Source organism: Pieris brassicae, chromosome 2 (assembly GCF_905147105.1).
Source record: "Pieris brassicae chromosome 2, ilPieBrab1.1, whole genome shotgun sequence".
In the NCBI taxonomy this organism is placed as follows: Eukaryota; Metazoa; Arthropoda; class Insecta; order Lepidoptera; family Pieridae; genus Pieris; species Pieris brassicae.
In genome coordinates, this window is record NC_059666.1 from 21,269,099 (window position 1) to 21,285,592 (window position 16,494).

The 16,494-nt window shown below is 34.9% G+C and overlaps 2 protein-coding genes across 4 annotated transcripts in view; one reads left to right on the plus strand and one right to left on the minus strand.

The window, feature by feature from the left end:
• The window catches only part of LOC123720653 (leucine zipper putative tumor suppressor 2 homolog), an 89,390-nt gene extending 88,129 nt beyond the window's left edge, over window positions 1–1,261 (plus strand). For all 3 annotated transcript variants that reach the window (XM_045677353.1, XM_045677354.1, XM_045677355.1), the window contains one exon: window positions 414–1,261. In XM_045677353.1, coding sequence (XP_045533309.1) covers window positions 414–1,106 — 693 coding nt within the window. In that variant the 3' untranslated portion in view covers window positions 1,107–1,261. The remainder of the gene's footprint in view (window positions 1–413) is intronic.
• Window positions 1,262–2,955: 1,694 nt separating this feature from the next.
• On the minus strand, window positions 2,956–15,897 carry LOC123720287 (ionotropic receptor 25a-like). Its single transcript, XM_045676832.1, has 13 exons — window positions 15,784–15,897; window positions 15,563–15,712; window positions 15,073–15,375; window positions 14,580–14,994; window positions 13,771–13,885; window positions 13,067–13,303; window positions 12,433–12,821; window positions 9,675–9,878; window positions 9,091–9,276; window positions 8,781–8,999; window positions 6,753–6,866; window positions 6,304–6,541; window positions 2,956–3,039 (listed from the first exon to the last, which is right to left on the minus strand). The coding sequence occupies exons 1-13, from the start codon at window positions 15,857–15,859 to the stop codon at window positions 2,956–2,958; spliced, it is 2,730 nt and encodes a 909-aa protein (XP_045532788.1). The 5' UTR covers window positions 15,860–15,897.
• Between the last annotated feature and the right edge of the window lie 597 nt (window positions 15,898–16,494).

A 16,494-nucleotide genomic window follows, 5' to 3' on the forward strand; every position in this document is an offset into this window, starting at 1 on the left:
GAACAAAAACAGAGCGACATCTGTATAAAATTATATCGGAAACAAAATTAAGAATTGTCAATACTGCATGCACAATCCGTAACATGAAATTATAATTTCTCTCTCAAAATGTATTACTAAATCGCCTTATTTCATTAATACACATGTTCTATTTGCCATTTATCGATATAAAAAGAAAATAACGCAAATCAATAATCGGTATTTTCCTATTTACTTTCTCAATGATGTCTCTTTCTTTTCATAGAGCTCGAGTAAATAAACGCTACAACATATAATGCGTTCGTTCATGGTTTATTTAGATAATTGTAATGGCCCTGGTAATGATTGACTGACCCACCTTCGCAATACTGGTATTGCAAATATCTTCACTACACTATCGTGAATTACTTCCTTGATGTAAACTCTCTTTTCAGAACGAACAAACTACTAAAGGCCACGAGTATCTCACACTCAAAGCTGATTGCCGCCAACTCCGTGAAACCCTTGACAAAAAAGAAAAAGAGATAATGAGACTCCGAGCGGAATCGGAAGACAAACAAAAAACAATAAAAAGACTGCAATCCGATGTCGACAGACTTACTAAAGATCTAAAAGAAAACGTCACTGATTTGAACAAGAATAAGGAGTCCAGCAAAAACGAAATAGACAAGTTGAAGACTGAATTGAAGGAACTGAGACAAGAGCTGTCTGACGTGTCTCTTAGTGGATACGAGGGAATCGATTGTGGAAGGACTATGAGGGGCATTTACGAAGTCTGCAAAACAGAATACTGGTCGGCCAACGACAGTGCGCTAGACGCCGAAGTACAGAGACTTAACGGTGAACTCCCCGACCCGTGCAACGAAGCCTGCCCAGCGAGTGCAATGGTAGACAGGCTGAAATGCGAACTAGAATCTAAGGAAACCCAATTCAACAATGAGAGAAGGAAATGGTCAGAGGAAAAGGACAAAGTGCTCCGGTACCAGAAGCAATTGCAAATGAACTATGTGCAGATGTTTAAACGCTCGCGCACCCTCGAGGCGGAGATCGATGGGCTGAGATTGGAATTGGAACTTTGTAATAAAAACATGAAGAACATGAACCACGGAAAGACCATTGAGTTGTAAACCAAATGTTTAAAGTTATTATTTATTTAGACTTTGTAAATATTCTTGCCGATGTCGACTTAATACTCAATAGAGTAAATTGTACATTGCTAGGTTAGAGAGATTAATAGTATTTTTATAAGAGTTTTCATATAGTTAATAAAAGTACCTTTATATATTGGTGTTTTAATTAAATTTATAGTATGCAAGCTATTTATTTGTCACGCTAATTATTCATACGAGTACGTCTATTTCATTCGGTGACATACTAAGTGAATTTATATATATATATATATATATATGCGAGAATAAATAGTGTAATAGAAAGTATTACTGTATTAGTCAAGTGCCACCACATCCATTGGCTTTAGACTTCTGTAGTAAGTTTGTTAAGTAACTTTGACCACAGTTCCTGGGTCCGGGTTGGCTGCTAAAATGGCTCGTTTTGAACTCTAATCAAACTCAATACAACTCCAACCTCCAACCAACAACAACCAACGTTATTGACCTGTTTTAATAATGACATTTTCTTTGCTGTATTAAGATCACAAATATAAAATATTCCACCACTACACGTGACCCGTGTAAAAAGTTTCAAGAAATATCTACTCATATGCAACCGCATAGATTACGAGAACTCAACTCAACTTTTTTATTATCGGTTAAATTAATTCAAACTTGCTGACTTGCTTGGTTTTAATTAAGTTTAGACAAGGGCGATAAGTTGTAGTTGTAAGGAAATTACAATTGTACACAGCTTACTCCAGATGTTAAAAGCAGGATCGAACAGTTAAAATAATATAGCTTCAATGGAGAACCAGAGATAACATCTACGTAATAACAAACGGGCTGGAGGCTCACCTGATGTTAAGTGCTACCGCCGCCCATGGACACTCACACTGCCAGAAGACTCACGTTGATGGCCTTTCAAGAATTGGTACACTCCTTTCTTGAAGGACCCTAAGTCGAATTGGTTCGGAAATACTTCAGTAGGCAGCTGGTTCCACATACGGGTGGTGCGAGGCACAACTGCCTTAGAAAACAGTTGTGGAACGATGGACGTCAGCGTGATACGGAAAGTACTTTGTATTCTGCCTTGACGTCCGATCATGAAACGCAGCTGCAGGGACCGAACAACTCTGAACCTCTCCATGGTAAATGCGGTAGAAGATGCAGAGAGACCCACATCTCAAAGCAATACAAAATGATCAAGCCGCTCAGAAACGGATTGGTCAACTTTTGACTACAACAAGTTTTTTCCGCTACTGATCGACGACTTCCCTTATACTACGGCCAGCGTAAAGAGTATCTCCTGCTGTCATCCGCAGAGCAATGTTGCTAAGTTGCAGATTACATTTTTTATTAAAAAATATTGTAGAAGTAATCATCTAGTATATTACTTATCCCTTTTTATTTTTAGTCAAATTATATCAAACCATAGAGTATATAGATTTAAATGTTGACACTATTTATAGTTGAAACCTGTAAAATTTTGAGTTTATGACGTACATACATGATGTGGCCGAGGACTTATGTAAGGATGAAAAAGAAAGAAAGAAGAAAAAAACGGATTAGTGCAAAGTGTTTATTCCTTAATGTATAGAAGACAAACTTCAACAGACTGTCATGTCATGACAGCTATTAAATATTCTGACAAAAATATGGACGTAAATTAATGTATGTAAATGAAAGTTTAGTAAACAAATATCTAATCTTATAATATAAGTATTATATGTTGTAGTGTAAATATTGTATATCGTAAGTTTCGTATTCGTATTCAAAACTATTTCTATTACTAAAATCACAAGTGAATAATTTATTTCATTAAAATTATAATTCAAACTTAATGCGATTTATATATGTGTTAAGACTATATTTCTAGATTTGATCCAGAAATTTTTAAATCACTCTCCTTTGTGAATAGTAGTTTGGAGGTTTTTGTCTCTGGCTGCATCTGTAACGTATAGTAATCGTTTATACCGTAACGTAACATATTTTAGATGTTGTACAAAATATTTATGGTTATAGCTCTGACATTTTTAAGCGATTTCTAATAATACTCTCAATTAGTGTGTAGTAGCGGTGATGCCACTAAAGGATAATAACATTAAATTTGGGATTATCGTTATTGACATTTACAAACGCAGGTTGTGAATGATATAATATGAAACTTAGGCTGTCGTCGTAAAACGTCGACTGCAATGTTTCTAGATTTTTCCACTAGTTAGAGAACTTTTCAGCAGGCTGTATTATGATTTCTGACCGTTTAGGAGAGGGTCAATCACATATTAGAAAATTGTAATTTCTATAATGTTACCCTAGTTTTCAAGAATCTAAAACCTTTTTTCAGTCAGTTTCAGAACATGTGTAGTCGAGTCGTGCAGTTTTCAGGCGTTTTCAGGCCTAGGTATACCCCTTTGATGAAGGAATATTCTAGACCGAACATTCTAGGTGTGAGACAAGGACGAAATGATACGAGAGAGAGAGAGAGAGAGAAGATCAGAACTTTCTCGAAACTAGACTGAGCACTCTAGAACGCCGTACGACAAGGACGGAGCAACGTGCGAAAGAGACAAAGAGTGCGGACGTTCTAGAATTGTGCAATCGCTACTCAGTAGCAAGCCCGTCTAGAAAGTTCTCGAATATTGTTTAGAATTATTCCCAGGGATATATAAGCGAGCCGAAACGCGACTAGTCGCCTTTAGTTTTGAATGCGATTACACGAGAGAAACACCGAAGCGATAAAGTGAATACAAGTGATAAAGTACTGTGTGAAGTGTGCATAAGTGAAGTAATTAGTGACTGTGTTTTTGTGTGTAATTAGTGCATCTCTGCAATTAATTTGTGCCCATAAATTCCTCATTAATTTTTCAAGAAATAAACCTTTGAAGAAATCTACGGCATTTTCTATCCGATCCCCTAGCTCGTAACAATATTATTCTTACAATTTCCATTGATAATAATTTAAAGTTTTCACAGAATGTTCATTTATGTTATGGAAAATCTATAACGTTTGTCTTTCTTAATGAAGCTGAAAAATAATCATTGACACAACTTTACGATGACGCGAGTTATGTTATAAACATTGGTTAATTTTCATATATATATTTTAGTTAATAATTATAAGAGTAAACCAAATGTTAGCAATGAAAATGAGGCCTTTAATTTTTCTCACAATCACAAATTGTTATATAACATTCTTGTTTCTGATAATTTCCAAAAAGGTCGAATATACTTGTATTGAAATGTCACCCTTATGTTAGTTATAAAAGCTCATATTTTAAACGATTAAATCTTGTTGACACCCAGTAACAAACAAAGTGTTTCATTACACATAATATTTGTACATATGCAACAACCGCCACTCAACTTAACTCGCGATTATATAGTTTTTTACTCTACATATATAGTTTTTTACTCTACATATATAGTTTTTTACTCTACATATATAGTTTTTTACTCCACATATATAGTTTTTTACTCCACATATATAGTTTTTTACTCTACATATATAGTTTTTTACTCTACATATATAGTTTTTTACTCTACATATATAGTTTTTTACTCTACATATATAGTTTTTTACTCCACATATATAGTTTTTTACTCTACATATATAGTTTTTTACTCTACATATATAGTTTTTTACTCTACATATATAGTTTTTTACTCTACATATATAGTTTTTTTACTCCACATATATAGTTTTTTACTCTACATATATAGTTTTTTACTCCACATATATAGTTTTTTACTCCACATATATAGTTTTTTACTCTACATATATAGTTTTTTACTCTACATATATAGTTTTTTACTCTACATATATAGTTTTTTACTCTACATATATAGTTTTTTACTCTACATATATAGTTTTTTACTCTACATATTGTTACGAGCTAGGGGATCGGATAGAAAATGCCGTGGATTTATTCAAGGGTTTATTTCTTGATAAATCAATGAGGAATTTATGGGCACAAAATTAATTGCAGAGATTCACTAATAACACACAAAAACACAGTCACTAATTACTTCACTTATGCACACTTCACACAGTACTTTATCACTTATATTCACTTTATTCGCACTTTATCGCTTCGGTGTTTCGCTCTTGTTATCGCATTCAAAACTAAGTCACTAGTCGCGTTTCGGCTCGCTTATATATCCCTGGGAATAATTCTAAACAATATTCGTGAACTTTCTAGGCGGGCTTGCTACTGAGTAGCGATTGCACAATTCTAGAACGTTCGCACTCTTTGTCTCTTTCGCACGTTGCTCCGTCCTTGTCGTACGGCGTTCTAGAGTGCTCGTCTAGTTTCGAGAAAGTTCTGATCTTCTCTCTCTCTCTCTCGTATCATTTTGTCCTTGTCTCACACCTAGAAAGTTCGGTCTAGAATATTCCTTCATCAAAGGGGTATAACTAGGCCTGAAAACGCCTGAAAACGGGTCTCCTGAAAACTGCACTACTCGACTACACATGTTCTGAAACCGACTGAATGAAAGGTTTCAGCTTCCTGAAAACTAGGGTAACATTATGAAAATTACAATTTTCTAATATGTGATTGACCCTCTCCTGAAACGATCAGAAATCATATTACAGCTTGCTGAAAAGTTCTCTAACTAGTGGAAAATCTAGAAACATGGCAGTCGACCCGTCTTCGTAACAATATATAGTTTTTTACTCTACATATATAGTTTTTTACTCTACATATATAGTTTTTTACTCCACATATATAGTTGTTTACTCCACATATATACAGCGAGAAAATATTGTAGAAAGCGGAAATACTTTATTTAGCAGTAGTAACAATTTATTTTTTCTTTAAAACATTAAATTGTTGTGTAATATTTAAATGTACTATGTAATATGTAAATCAATTAATGTACTTTTATTCTATTTCGTATATTTTGTTAAACAATGTAATCTGTTTTGGCTTTGTATATTGTCTAAGTAATTTCATTTATAATTTGGATATATATAGTAAAAAGATTACTTAGAAATACAAAACAAAAGTGTGGTTGCACCATGGAATATTTTTGTCGTGTCTTTCTCTATTTTTTTGACAGTTTGCTGTCTGAATTGTAAATAAATCTTATTTAATGTTATAAAGAAGATTAAGTAAGTTAAACTTGTCTAAAATTGTTTTCATTCAAACGGCAGAATTCTTTTAGCTTCTGGAGCTGCTAGTGAAGTGAACTATTTTCTCTTAAGAATTACCTGAGATACAGATGTAACAACGGTTCGCTTTTTAAATATGTGCCACCAATGTTCCAAGCCCACAGTAAGGCAAACGAGGCTGATTGCTACGAAGGTAACAATAAATACTCCTCCAATGTTCTGAATAGAAACTCCATAGGATTCGTCCACTTTCTCACACTGAGCGGCTTCTGGATTATCATTCCACCATTTTTCTTTGAGTGCTTCTAGTACACGATCGTTACTCAACTTTAATATGCTAAAAAACATGTTTTTTATAGAACGGGCAGAAGTCTGACTGTCAAGTGGAAAGGCAAAACTTTAGTTCTTTCAAAAACTAAAATTATGGTATACGAATATTTGAAAATATAGAACTGTAGTTGTGAGTGATAATTATTAGTCCACAAGATTATCAGAATAAATAAAAGAATGTAAAGCTGCCACCGAATTTCTTTAAAAAAAAAACTTACACTCGATCGAATTGATCTTTTAGTGGTGATCCAGTTTGAACCGCGATGGCGTAAGGTTTCTTAGAAAATTCATTTCCAGCCTTTTGTAAATCACAATTTATCATGACAAGATATCTGTAAAAAAATATTTTTTTTTACCGCAATCTAAGTATCTCATTTACAACGTAGACTTATAGAAGAATGAAAAGTGTACCGTACAATATAAGACAGGCTGACCTGGAGGCCCTAGATTTATTTTTAGAAATAGGATCCCGCTGGCCTGAGGTACCCACGACTACCACAATGACGACTTCTTCATGACGCGGACCACAGTTTGGGCCGAGGTCGATATGTCTTAGTCTGGCCATAAATACTGGTAAAATTGAAAATTAAAAAATATTACATTTTAATTTAGAATCTGCCATTTTTATATCATTGCACACATTTTGCGATAATAAAATGGAGTGTGGTGATAAAGAGAGCCGAATCGCTGTGCGTTGCATTACACAAAGTAGGTATAGCGACAAATGCAATTTTTAAAACTCTCCATACGCTTGGTATTAGTATAATGTTTGTGTACAGGGCTATTAATAGATACAACGAGACCTCTGTCCACGTAGTGTTAATACGAAAAAGGTGTTTAAAGCAGTAAGGGAAAGAATTCGAAGAAATCCTGTCCGAAAGCACAAGATTTTATCTCGAGAGATGGAGATAACACGTTGAACCATGTCAAGTCTTTTAAAAGATGACTTAGGACTTGTAGCCTATAAGAGATTTAAAAAAAGAATGGGATGGTAAAATTAAAACAACTACTGAAGCGGTACTCCAAGGCAGGACACAGAAAATGTTTGCTTACAGATAAGATTTTTTTTTTAAATTGATCAACATATAAACTTCAAAGCTCTCCAATTAGTGGACATAGTGCACCGTGGGCACTATTCGAATTCAGTGATAGTTCAGTGGGGATTAGCTATGAAGGAGTGACTGAGCCATACTTGAAAAATGTATCAAAACATCGGCACAAGTGTATCAAGATACCATTTGAGAAGGTAGTGAAGCCCCTTAACAACGCCGTGTTCAATAACCAAGAATGGTCCTTCCGCCTGGTCATAAAGCTCAGTCTACGCAGTCTTGGTTGGAAACAAACGTTTCGGACTTCTTCAGAGCTGAAGATTGGCCATCGTCCAGTCCCGATTTTGATCCGCTGGATTACGATTTATGGTCAGTTTTAGAGACTATAGCATGTTCTAAACGCCTTGATAATTTGGAACCCCTATCCGTGCGATTGGCAGTGAAGAATTTTCCCATGGATAGTGTGCGTGCTTGATATCTGGCCTCAACGTTAATAGGACTGTATTGCAGCCAATGGAGACCACGTCAAGCTGTTCAAAGTATTTTATATTTATGTATTAAACTAATACACTGTAAAAGTAATAAATTTTATTTGCAATAGAATTTTTCTTTACTTTGTTTCAGTATTTATGGCTAGACTAGGTATATCAGCACAGCTATCAGATACACTTCGATAGCACGATTCAGGGTGGACATCACATTGATTGTAGCCGCAAGCTTTTATTTCAAAGGGACTCAACCAAGAGCACTGCTAGAAACCACTATTGACAAGCAGTTTCAAGTTGAACTGGATGAACCACACTCAGATAGATTCTAATCATATACCAATGATTTATATTTTAATAATAATAATCTATAATGATTGATTGAATTCATTACTGTGTCAAAATGAAGAGAGGGCTAGTGTACTTTCTTTTTAACTAAACATCATTAATTATTATGAATCTTTTTCCGAAAAAAAATCTTTATTACAAATATAATAAAGTTTTTTTTTTAAATTTACTTGGAGTACTCAGTATTGGGATGTTCAAGAATGAAGGCGATGTAGGATTATTATGGGTGCTTTCTACCCTATAAAGACATTGAGTCAAGATGCAAAACCTTAGACTGTCCTAGTAATTTAATGATTCACAATGTCATGAAATTACTACGTAAAACAATTATATCTAGTTTCAATACATTAACTATTATATTCACCTAACATCACTGGCATCAGTAATCCACGCGAAGCCTTCCTGTGAACTTTTAGAAGCTTCAACTCTAGCAAGAGCTTCTTGCTCCGTATTCGGCATCCCGGCTTCTATCATCGCATTCCACATTTTCGTATATTTTTTACTAACTGGATATTCCAAAACATCAAGCCCTGCTCGTTCCACGTCACTCAGGCTGTCGTTCAGACTCATTTCTTTCCATATCCTGTTATAAAATAATGAAAAAAAAATTTGGTTGTTCTTCTGTTGAAGCTTTGAGATATAAACCTTCGAACGACACTTTAATGATAACTTACTCATAAAACATGGACTCAATATTTGCCATTCTTTCAAAGTATAACATGGTAGGTGATTGTTTGACGGGTGCATACTGGATCTTGTACTGTTTAGAAAGACCATCCAAAGACTCTATTGGAGTGTCCATACGCGAGACGGACAGGAACGCAGCTAAATTCGCGCAATATGATGATACCATAGTGAACCTGAAACATTGATATTATCAAAGTGTAACAGTTATTAACAATTATTACGCAGTCGCAGAATTTATTAATTTATGTATTCACAAGAATGTTAGGAACATTACTAAGCCAATACGATAATGTCATATAAAAGAAAACGAATTTTAATATAATATATAATATACACAATATCGCAACTCACTCTGCGAACATATAAACTCAATAGAGTCGGATACCTTATTCAGTAAGTGCAACGACTTTGTTGGGATCTGTGCAACAGTCTGGTTCCAGCCTTTGGTATCGCAAGCAACCTAGGCCTTTGCCCGCACAACACACCCTCTAGGCACAAGAAATACCGATTTCTTGCAGAACACTTATATAATGAATGTAAGTCCCAGAATATATCAATACTGTATTATTACCCAAAAAGCCACCAAGTAACAACCAATATCCGTCCGGAGAGGTTCTTCGGGGCCACCCCTCCGCCTTGAGGCGTTAATGACGTCATGCAAAAAGATAAGCACTCCGTCAGCGTGAACTCGCGTTTCTCGTCATCATCTTTATAAAGTTCTCGGTTATTCCGGTAACTGTATGGGCTCCATTTTTCAAATACCCACATGAAGAAACTGAAAAAATTCTTCGTTTACAAAGCGTTTGTTCGGGTTTCAATGTTTCAAGTTAGGAAATTTAAACAATTAAAACATTTCAATTAAAAAGCTCATCCCTTATAAAATAAATAAATCACTGGCTTTTTAGGTCGGAACCTTTACTTTCCGTGCGGCTTGATCCCTTGGGATCAATTTTCTGGAATGAGATGCGTTGCGTAGAGATGTAGGGTCTCTCCCCATTCTCTACCGCGTTTACCATGGAGAGTGTCCAACGGAGCTGTTCGGTTTAATACGTGCAGCTGAGTTTCATTATCGGACGTCAAGGGACAATACAAAATACCATCCATATCCCCTCGACGTCCTTCATCCCACATGTGAGCTGTTTCTAATGCAGTGTTTGCGGCGCACCACCTCTATGTGGAACCAGCTGGTTCTGGGCAGCTGCCCACTGAAGTATTTCCGAACCAATTCGATTTAGGGTCCTTCAAGAAAAGAGCGTTCCAATTCTTGCAGGGCCGGCAACGCACTTGCGAGCAATGTGGTCAGGTCAACATCAGGTTCCTCCTGCCCATTTGCCTGCTATTACATTTAAAAAAGAAACTGTTTCGGTCTGCATGTGATCAGCCTCATGTAGCTGACACACGCCGACATTTTGGGCCTCAGACAAGCTGATTTCCTCACGATGTTTTCCTTCACCGGTCGAATGTACACAGCCAGAGAACGAACCTACGACCTCAGGCACGTTGAAGCCACTAGACCAACACTGCTCCTGTTAATCTCTTACACAATTATAAAAACCCCAATGGAGCTTTCGTAAATGAGAAATCAATAAGGTATTCGAAAAAACTATTTTCCCGGTTGTTGTATTTCAAAAACGTCGTGAGCAATATTTAGTTGAAAGCGATTCATCATTTATTAGGATACAAATACTAATGATTGACAGTGCATTTACATGTCAGTATGATGTTAACGAACGTACTTATAATATGAAGATAAATGATAAACTGTGTCATTATTAGACTACGCAATTATGAATCATTATGACCTTGTACGACGGAAAAGCTTACAAAAAGGAACACAAGCTTAGTTACCACATTGTAAATTGTAAGTGTAATAATAATAATGTTGAACAGTAAAACCTTTTTATTCGCGTTTTTATTATTCGTGTACTAAAAAAATGCAACCCAATCCCTATATAGCCTAAAGATTTCTTTATTTGCGGATTTAATCAGTACATACATAATAATAAAAAGGATTCCAGTAGGTATCTAACTAAATATCCTTTGTAAACGCCGTCAAATGGACTATATAAAATAGACAATAGTAAAATTGACCTTATTATAAAATATTATAATAACTAATGTATGTCTAAAGTATGTTCGCCGCCTTCGCCGTGATCGGGCCTATGCATGTGAATTGGCTCTGAGCTATTACAGGGAAACTCCCCGTAATAGACGAACTAGTAAAAAAATACATAGACAAAAAACAAAATACGGGGAATATCCCGTTCCATTCGATAGTCGCGCAACGCACATATGTTGATTGATGATTCCAACATTATGATTGGATTTTTTAATCTCGCCTACTGTTTTCAGTGAGAACTGGGGGCCCTGGGCAGCAGCCCATAAAGCCCTTAAGTAGATCCGTCCCTGGGCCTATGGAATTAAGTCTTATTTTTATGAGGCAAATTTCAAATCCCACTGCTGAATATCAGTCTGAATTGAAGGAGATTTTAAAATATGCCAACCAAGAAAAAAATACTAAATTGTTTAAAAAATGGCCTAAGTCTGATGATAATATTGTCAAAAACTTCAAATAAATTGTTTTTTTTAAGTATTTGTTTTTTATTTTGTCACATAGGAATGTATGCCCTATAATCCCATGTAAATTACCATTCTGTTTTTGGGGCAAATGTATGGAACACACATCCGCCGCGAATAAAGAGTTTTAACAGTCTACAGTCTCAAAAACATGCGCAGACACACGCATTTATACATACTAAATGTCCTATAAGACTTGTGTTCAAAAAACTGTTTTAAACGTACCATGCACCACTGACTAATTGTTATCTAGTTACCCACAAACCTGGGAACCCCCAGTGGAACGTTTGAGTTCTGTCACAACATATTTGTCAAAAATAAAGTTTATATTGTTTTTATATTATTATTTGAGCTGTTCATCTATCTATTTAAAATCAAGTTTAATGAAGTTTATTTATTTATGAAATAAACAACATTTAACTTATATATAATGCTATATGTATAGTATATGTTACAATCTATCTGCTATAACACATATGACAGTAATGATCAATAAATGTTACAAATTTAGCACTCCAATTTTAGATTTTATTTGTATATTTTTGCTTAACAATGCTTATTTTTAAATTGATGAACCCACTACTGAATATATCAACCTCTGCATAAGTAGTGTTTATCGTGTTATATTCGTGAAGAATTGGAATGAGAGGTGCCTGAACTTCTAGGAATTATGCATACGGATTTTGGTAAATATAGGTAGAACAATGTACAATTATGTACGTTAATAAAAACATTAAAATATAAAACCTTACCTAACAAAAAAATAAGCGGCGAGTATAGAGAACCAGACGTCATCTTCTAGAACAGTTAAAAATTTGAACAGTGATGATGTCTTTTGAGGTACCTTCATCAAAATAGCGAGTCCAACCAAATCGTAATATGGTATTGTAAAGTCCACCACGTCCTCCCTCTCTGCCATAACTGATAAAGAAGACAGTCCTATGTCTGCCCTCTTTTCCATCAATTCCTTTATAATTCCATTCCAATTCCCAGACTCATCGATAGCTCCAAATTTACCGTCTGGTGAAAGACTAATTTCGTAATCGAATTTAAGTATCTGACTTATTTCGTCCATCAAATCTATACAATAACCTTTAAAGCCCTTAGGTGCTTGCTCGTCTTTCATTACAAATGGCGTTTGCTGGGAATACAAAATAAAGAAATCAGTAGCGCTATAAATATTTTCGTTGTGGGTCTCAGATTTGTGTATCTGTTTCATGATTGCCACTTCAATAGTAGTTTGAAATATCTTAGTATTAAACTTTACGGAGTTAACTTTACCGATGCCGATAGCAAATAATACATTAAATCGCGCGATAAGATCTATATGCAGAAACATTTTTTCAATTTTTGTCAGTGTTGTTCCCGTTTTCACGTATTACTTACCAGGGCAGTAACAATTTTATAAGCCAGTGGAGCGGAATAATTGGTCATATATACATTTGTTAGGTTTAGGGCATTTGAGAAACCAGATATCCACTTTCCTAACGACTTGGTTCCTATTAAAACACCATCCCTTATCGTCACAGCCGATAAATTCGTTGTGAACTCCAAGTAACTTCTACCGTTCATTGCACCCCCATTTGGCATAAAAAATGGTGCATACGTTGGAGCTTCTTTGATCTGTAAAATATTAGTCAAAATGCTACGGCTTTAATGAACAAATCAGTCGAATTATTAATCCATGATTAACAGGATAGAACACTGTGCAATTCGTGCTGCGGCCCAAAAGGCCATGGACTGCAAAAAGAACCAATAAGTCCATTTTTAACCAGCTAAAGATCACTACTGTCGACTATTATTTACAAATGGGTGGTAATCTACTTTGGCCATATTGCCAGGAGAGATCCGAATAGTCGCGACTAGCCGGTCACGGTAGGGAGGAGTTAGGGCAAGACAAGTAGAAGTTGATCGCCTACCCGTTGGTCTGACCTAATAAAGACAATTATGGGTCTCAACATCCTCAACATCACGTGGAGGCAGCATGTCGACGCGGAAGTATCGGTTAGAGCTTTTCAGAGCTTTTCAGGCACGACCTTCAGTTATGAAGACTACGAAAAAGAAGAGAGAGTAACAACATTTAAACATACTTCTTTAAACGCAGTTAATAAGTCTATCATCCTCATGGGTGTGTTTTTACCATCAAAGTCGTCACAACCCATGTATTCCATGCTCTTTGGCCACTTGCCAGAGTCAAGTAGTGATCTGTAAATTCATAAGATGTAAAAAACCACATCGCGAATCTGAAGTCAAATGTGAAAATTTAAATGCGTTATAAAATGTTATTAAACTTGTGCAAAATGAAATACATAGAACGGACTATATAATGGCATATGGCCTATATCCAAGAACAAGCTGAAAAATAGAAATTCAAGGGCTTGCTGATTAGTTATTACTTTTTATACATTTTTGAAGTGAAACTTCTGTATCGGCGTTGGAAAATAATTTACCGTCACATTTTTGGGTTACGCTTCACATTTTTCCGCTACGCGCCATCTTTTTCTTGTCCCTACCATGGTTGATTCGAAGAGATTCCAAGCCATTAATAACAAAAATAAATTATAACGATAACAATGCCAGTAATTCTATTACAATTAATGAAATTCTGTAATAATATTAGTAGTAGGTAATAAGGTAAAATGAAATAATTATATTATTTGTATTCATATCTATGATAATAAAAGCATTTTGATAAACTTTATCTAATTTTATTTTATTTAACAAATTTCTGTAAAGTTGCATTTTTCGAAAAATAAGGTCAAAAAGAAGTTTCACTTCTTACGTGTGTACACTAGTACACGCACACATTTCTTTTATAAACTAGTATAAGTATTTTACAGCGATAATAGCTAATATTATTATAATATTGGAACTTATAATAATAATAAAGGTTAATTACTTGATTGCCAAAAATGCTCGTAGAGACAAATCAAAATAGAATGCAGATATGATCTCTGGCTCTCCATTCATGTTGTAGTTTGTTTTTAATTTTTCTAATCGGTCCTTGCTGCTAATATCTGGAGTGGGTTGCATTAAAACAATTGTAGCATTCTTGCATTGACAACTTATATTACCCTTGTCCAGAGTTAATGCAAACCAAGCAGTTTTTCTACCAAAATACTCCTTTTCATTGGCGGCATTTAGTACTTTTTTAATAGTTGGCAAGCTACCGATAACAAAAAAGTTAGTAATTCCAAGCTCTCGTAAACTTTGAAGCTGCGTTTTAATATCATCTTTACTGAAACTATTCAAGGGTGTTATCAGGTGTCGTGTTGGGATATTAAATAAAAGAGACTTATATTTGTGATCCATTACTGCAAAGAATGTATCAGTATTAAAATCTCAATTATCCATAAGTTTGACAGGTGTTTAATAAGCTATATGTTACCAACCAAAAAAATCATCGAAAATAACTGCGGCGTTTGTAATATCTTGCTTTATAATTATAGCACGTATCAACTCTGGTAGTAGATCCGCCGGTGGCATTACTTGCAACAGGTACTGTGTTTGGTTAGAGTTTAGACCTCGCCACTGTCGCAGGTCACCTTCTTGGCCAAAAGACCCCGAAATCGTGGGCAAACCTAGCGCTGAAGTAAATGATTTAATAGTCTCTGACCCGACGCCAGTCGTTGTGAAATCAAGTACTACGTGTGGTGGTTTCTTTCCAGACACCATGTCTGTGTATTTTCTACAAACTGAAACGTCAGATATAATTAAATTAACCTGAAAATAGTTCCGCAAATTTGACCTTGCTCAGGCGATAAACGTGTTTCCTGTAAAATTGTTATTTTAAATATCAATGTCTGCCGCGACACCAAGCGTAGCAAACGTGCGAGTATAATAAACTCGGAAATAAATTAGCACATCAATTCAAATACTTACCATTTTCTAAAAACGCCTTAGCATCAGTCCGGTTACCGACGACAATAATAGGATCGACAGCAAGACCCAAACTAGGATTTCTCCTAACATACTCCTTAGCTACTTCAAAAGATTTCTCGGCCAAAGCGTTATTTTCTTCGTTAATTAATACTGAAATTTAAGCAGTTAGATCACGTATGCGCAACCATGTAAAACGATTTAAATTAAGTACCGTTACTTACAAACGTTGATATTCTGAGTCGTTTGTGAAAACGAATAATGAAATATGGTTAGGATAAATGTTACAAACAGTAGCATGTTTTGATTTCGAGTTTCACATGTAATTTTCAGAATAATACTGACACACTATTATACCACTAATTGGGTATACGCTCGGTTATAATTTCCCTATTATAATTACAAGTTACTTTAATGGCAAACTAGTGTGTAGCAGAACGATTATTATAAACATTTCTTGCCCTCGAAGTTATATCAAACAAAACTTTACGATATTTGACCATAACGACAAGTTCTTGATAGCATTCTCAAGAATTTAGTGAAAATTATGTGACCACGTATGTCTTGGACCGAAAGTAACGCATATATAGGTTTCTGTGTCGGTTTCTAAGCCGAAATTTTAGTTTATATAAGGTTTATATAGTTCGTCGTAGGTACAGAATAAATAATATTTAATCATTTTTTTGTTTAGATTTCTAAGCTCCTAGCTAAATTTATAAGCAAAGTTGTGTTTGATAAGAACGTAATTTTATTCAGGCTACGTTCTTTCGTATTTTTATTTTTAGAGAAAATCATTATTAATAAAAAGTCAATATCATAAAATTATATTAATATATAAATTATATTATCATATAATGATGCGATTATCAGGAAGTGTTCTGATCGAGTAACTTGACCGTTGATGCTTATTGTTGCTTTGGTTAATATGTAATTGA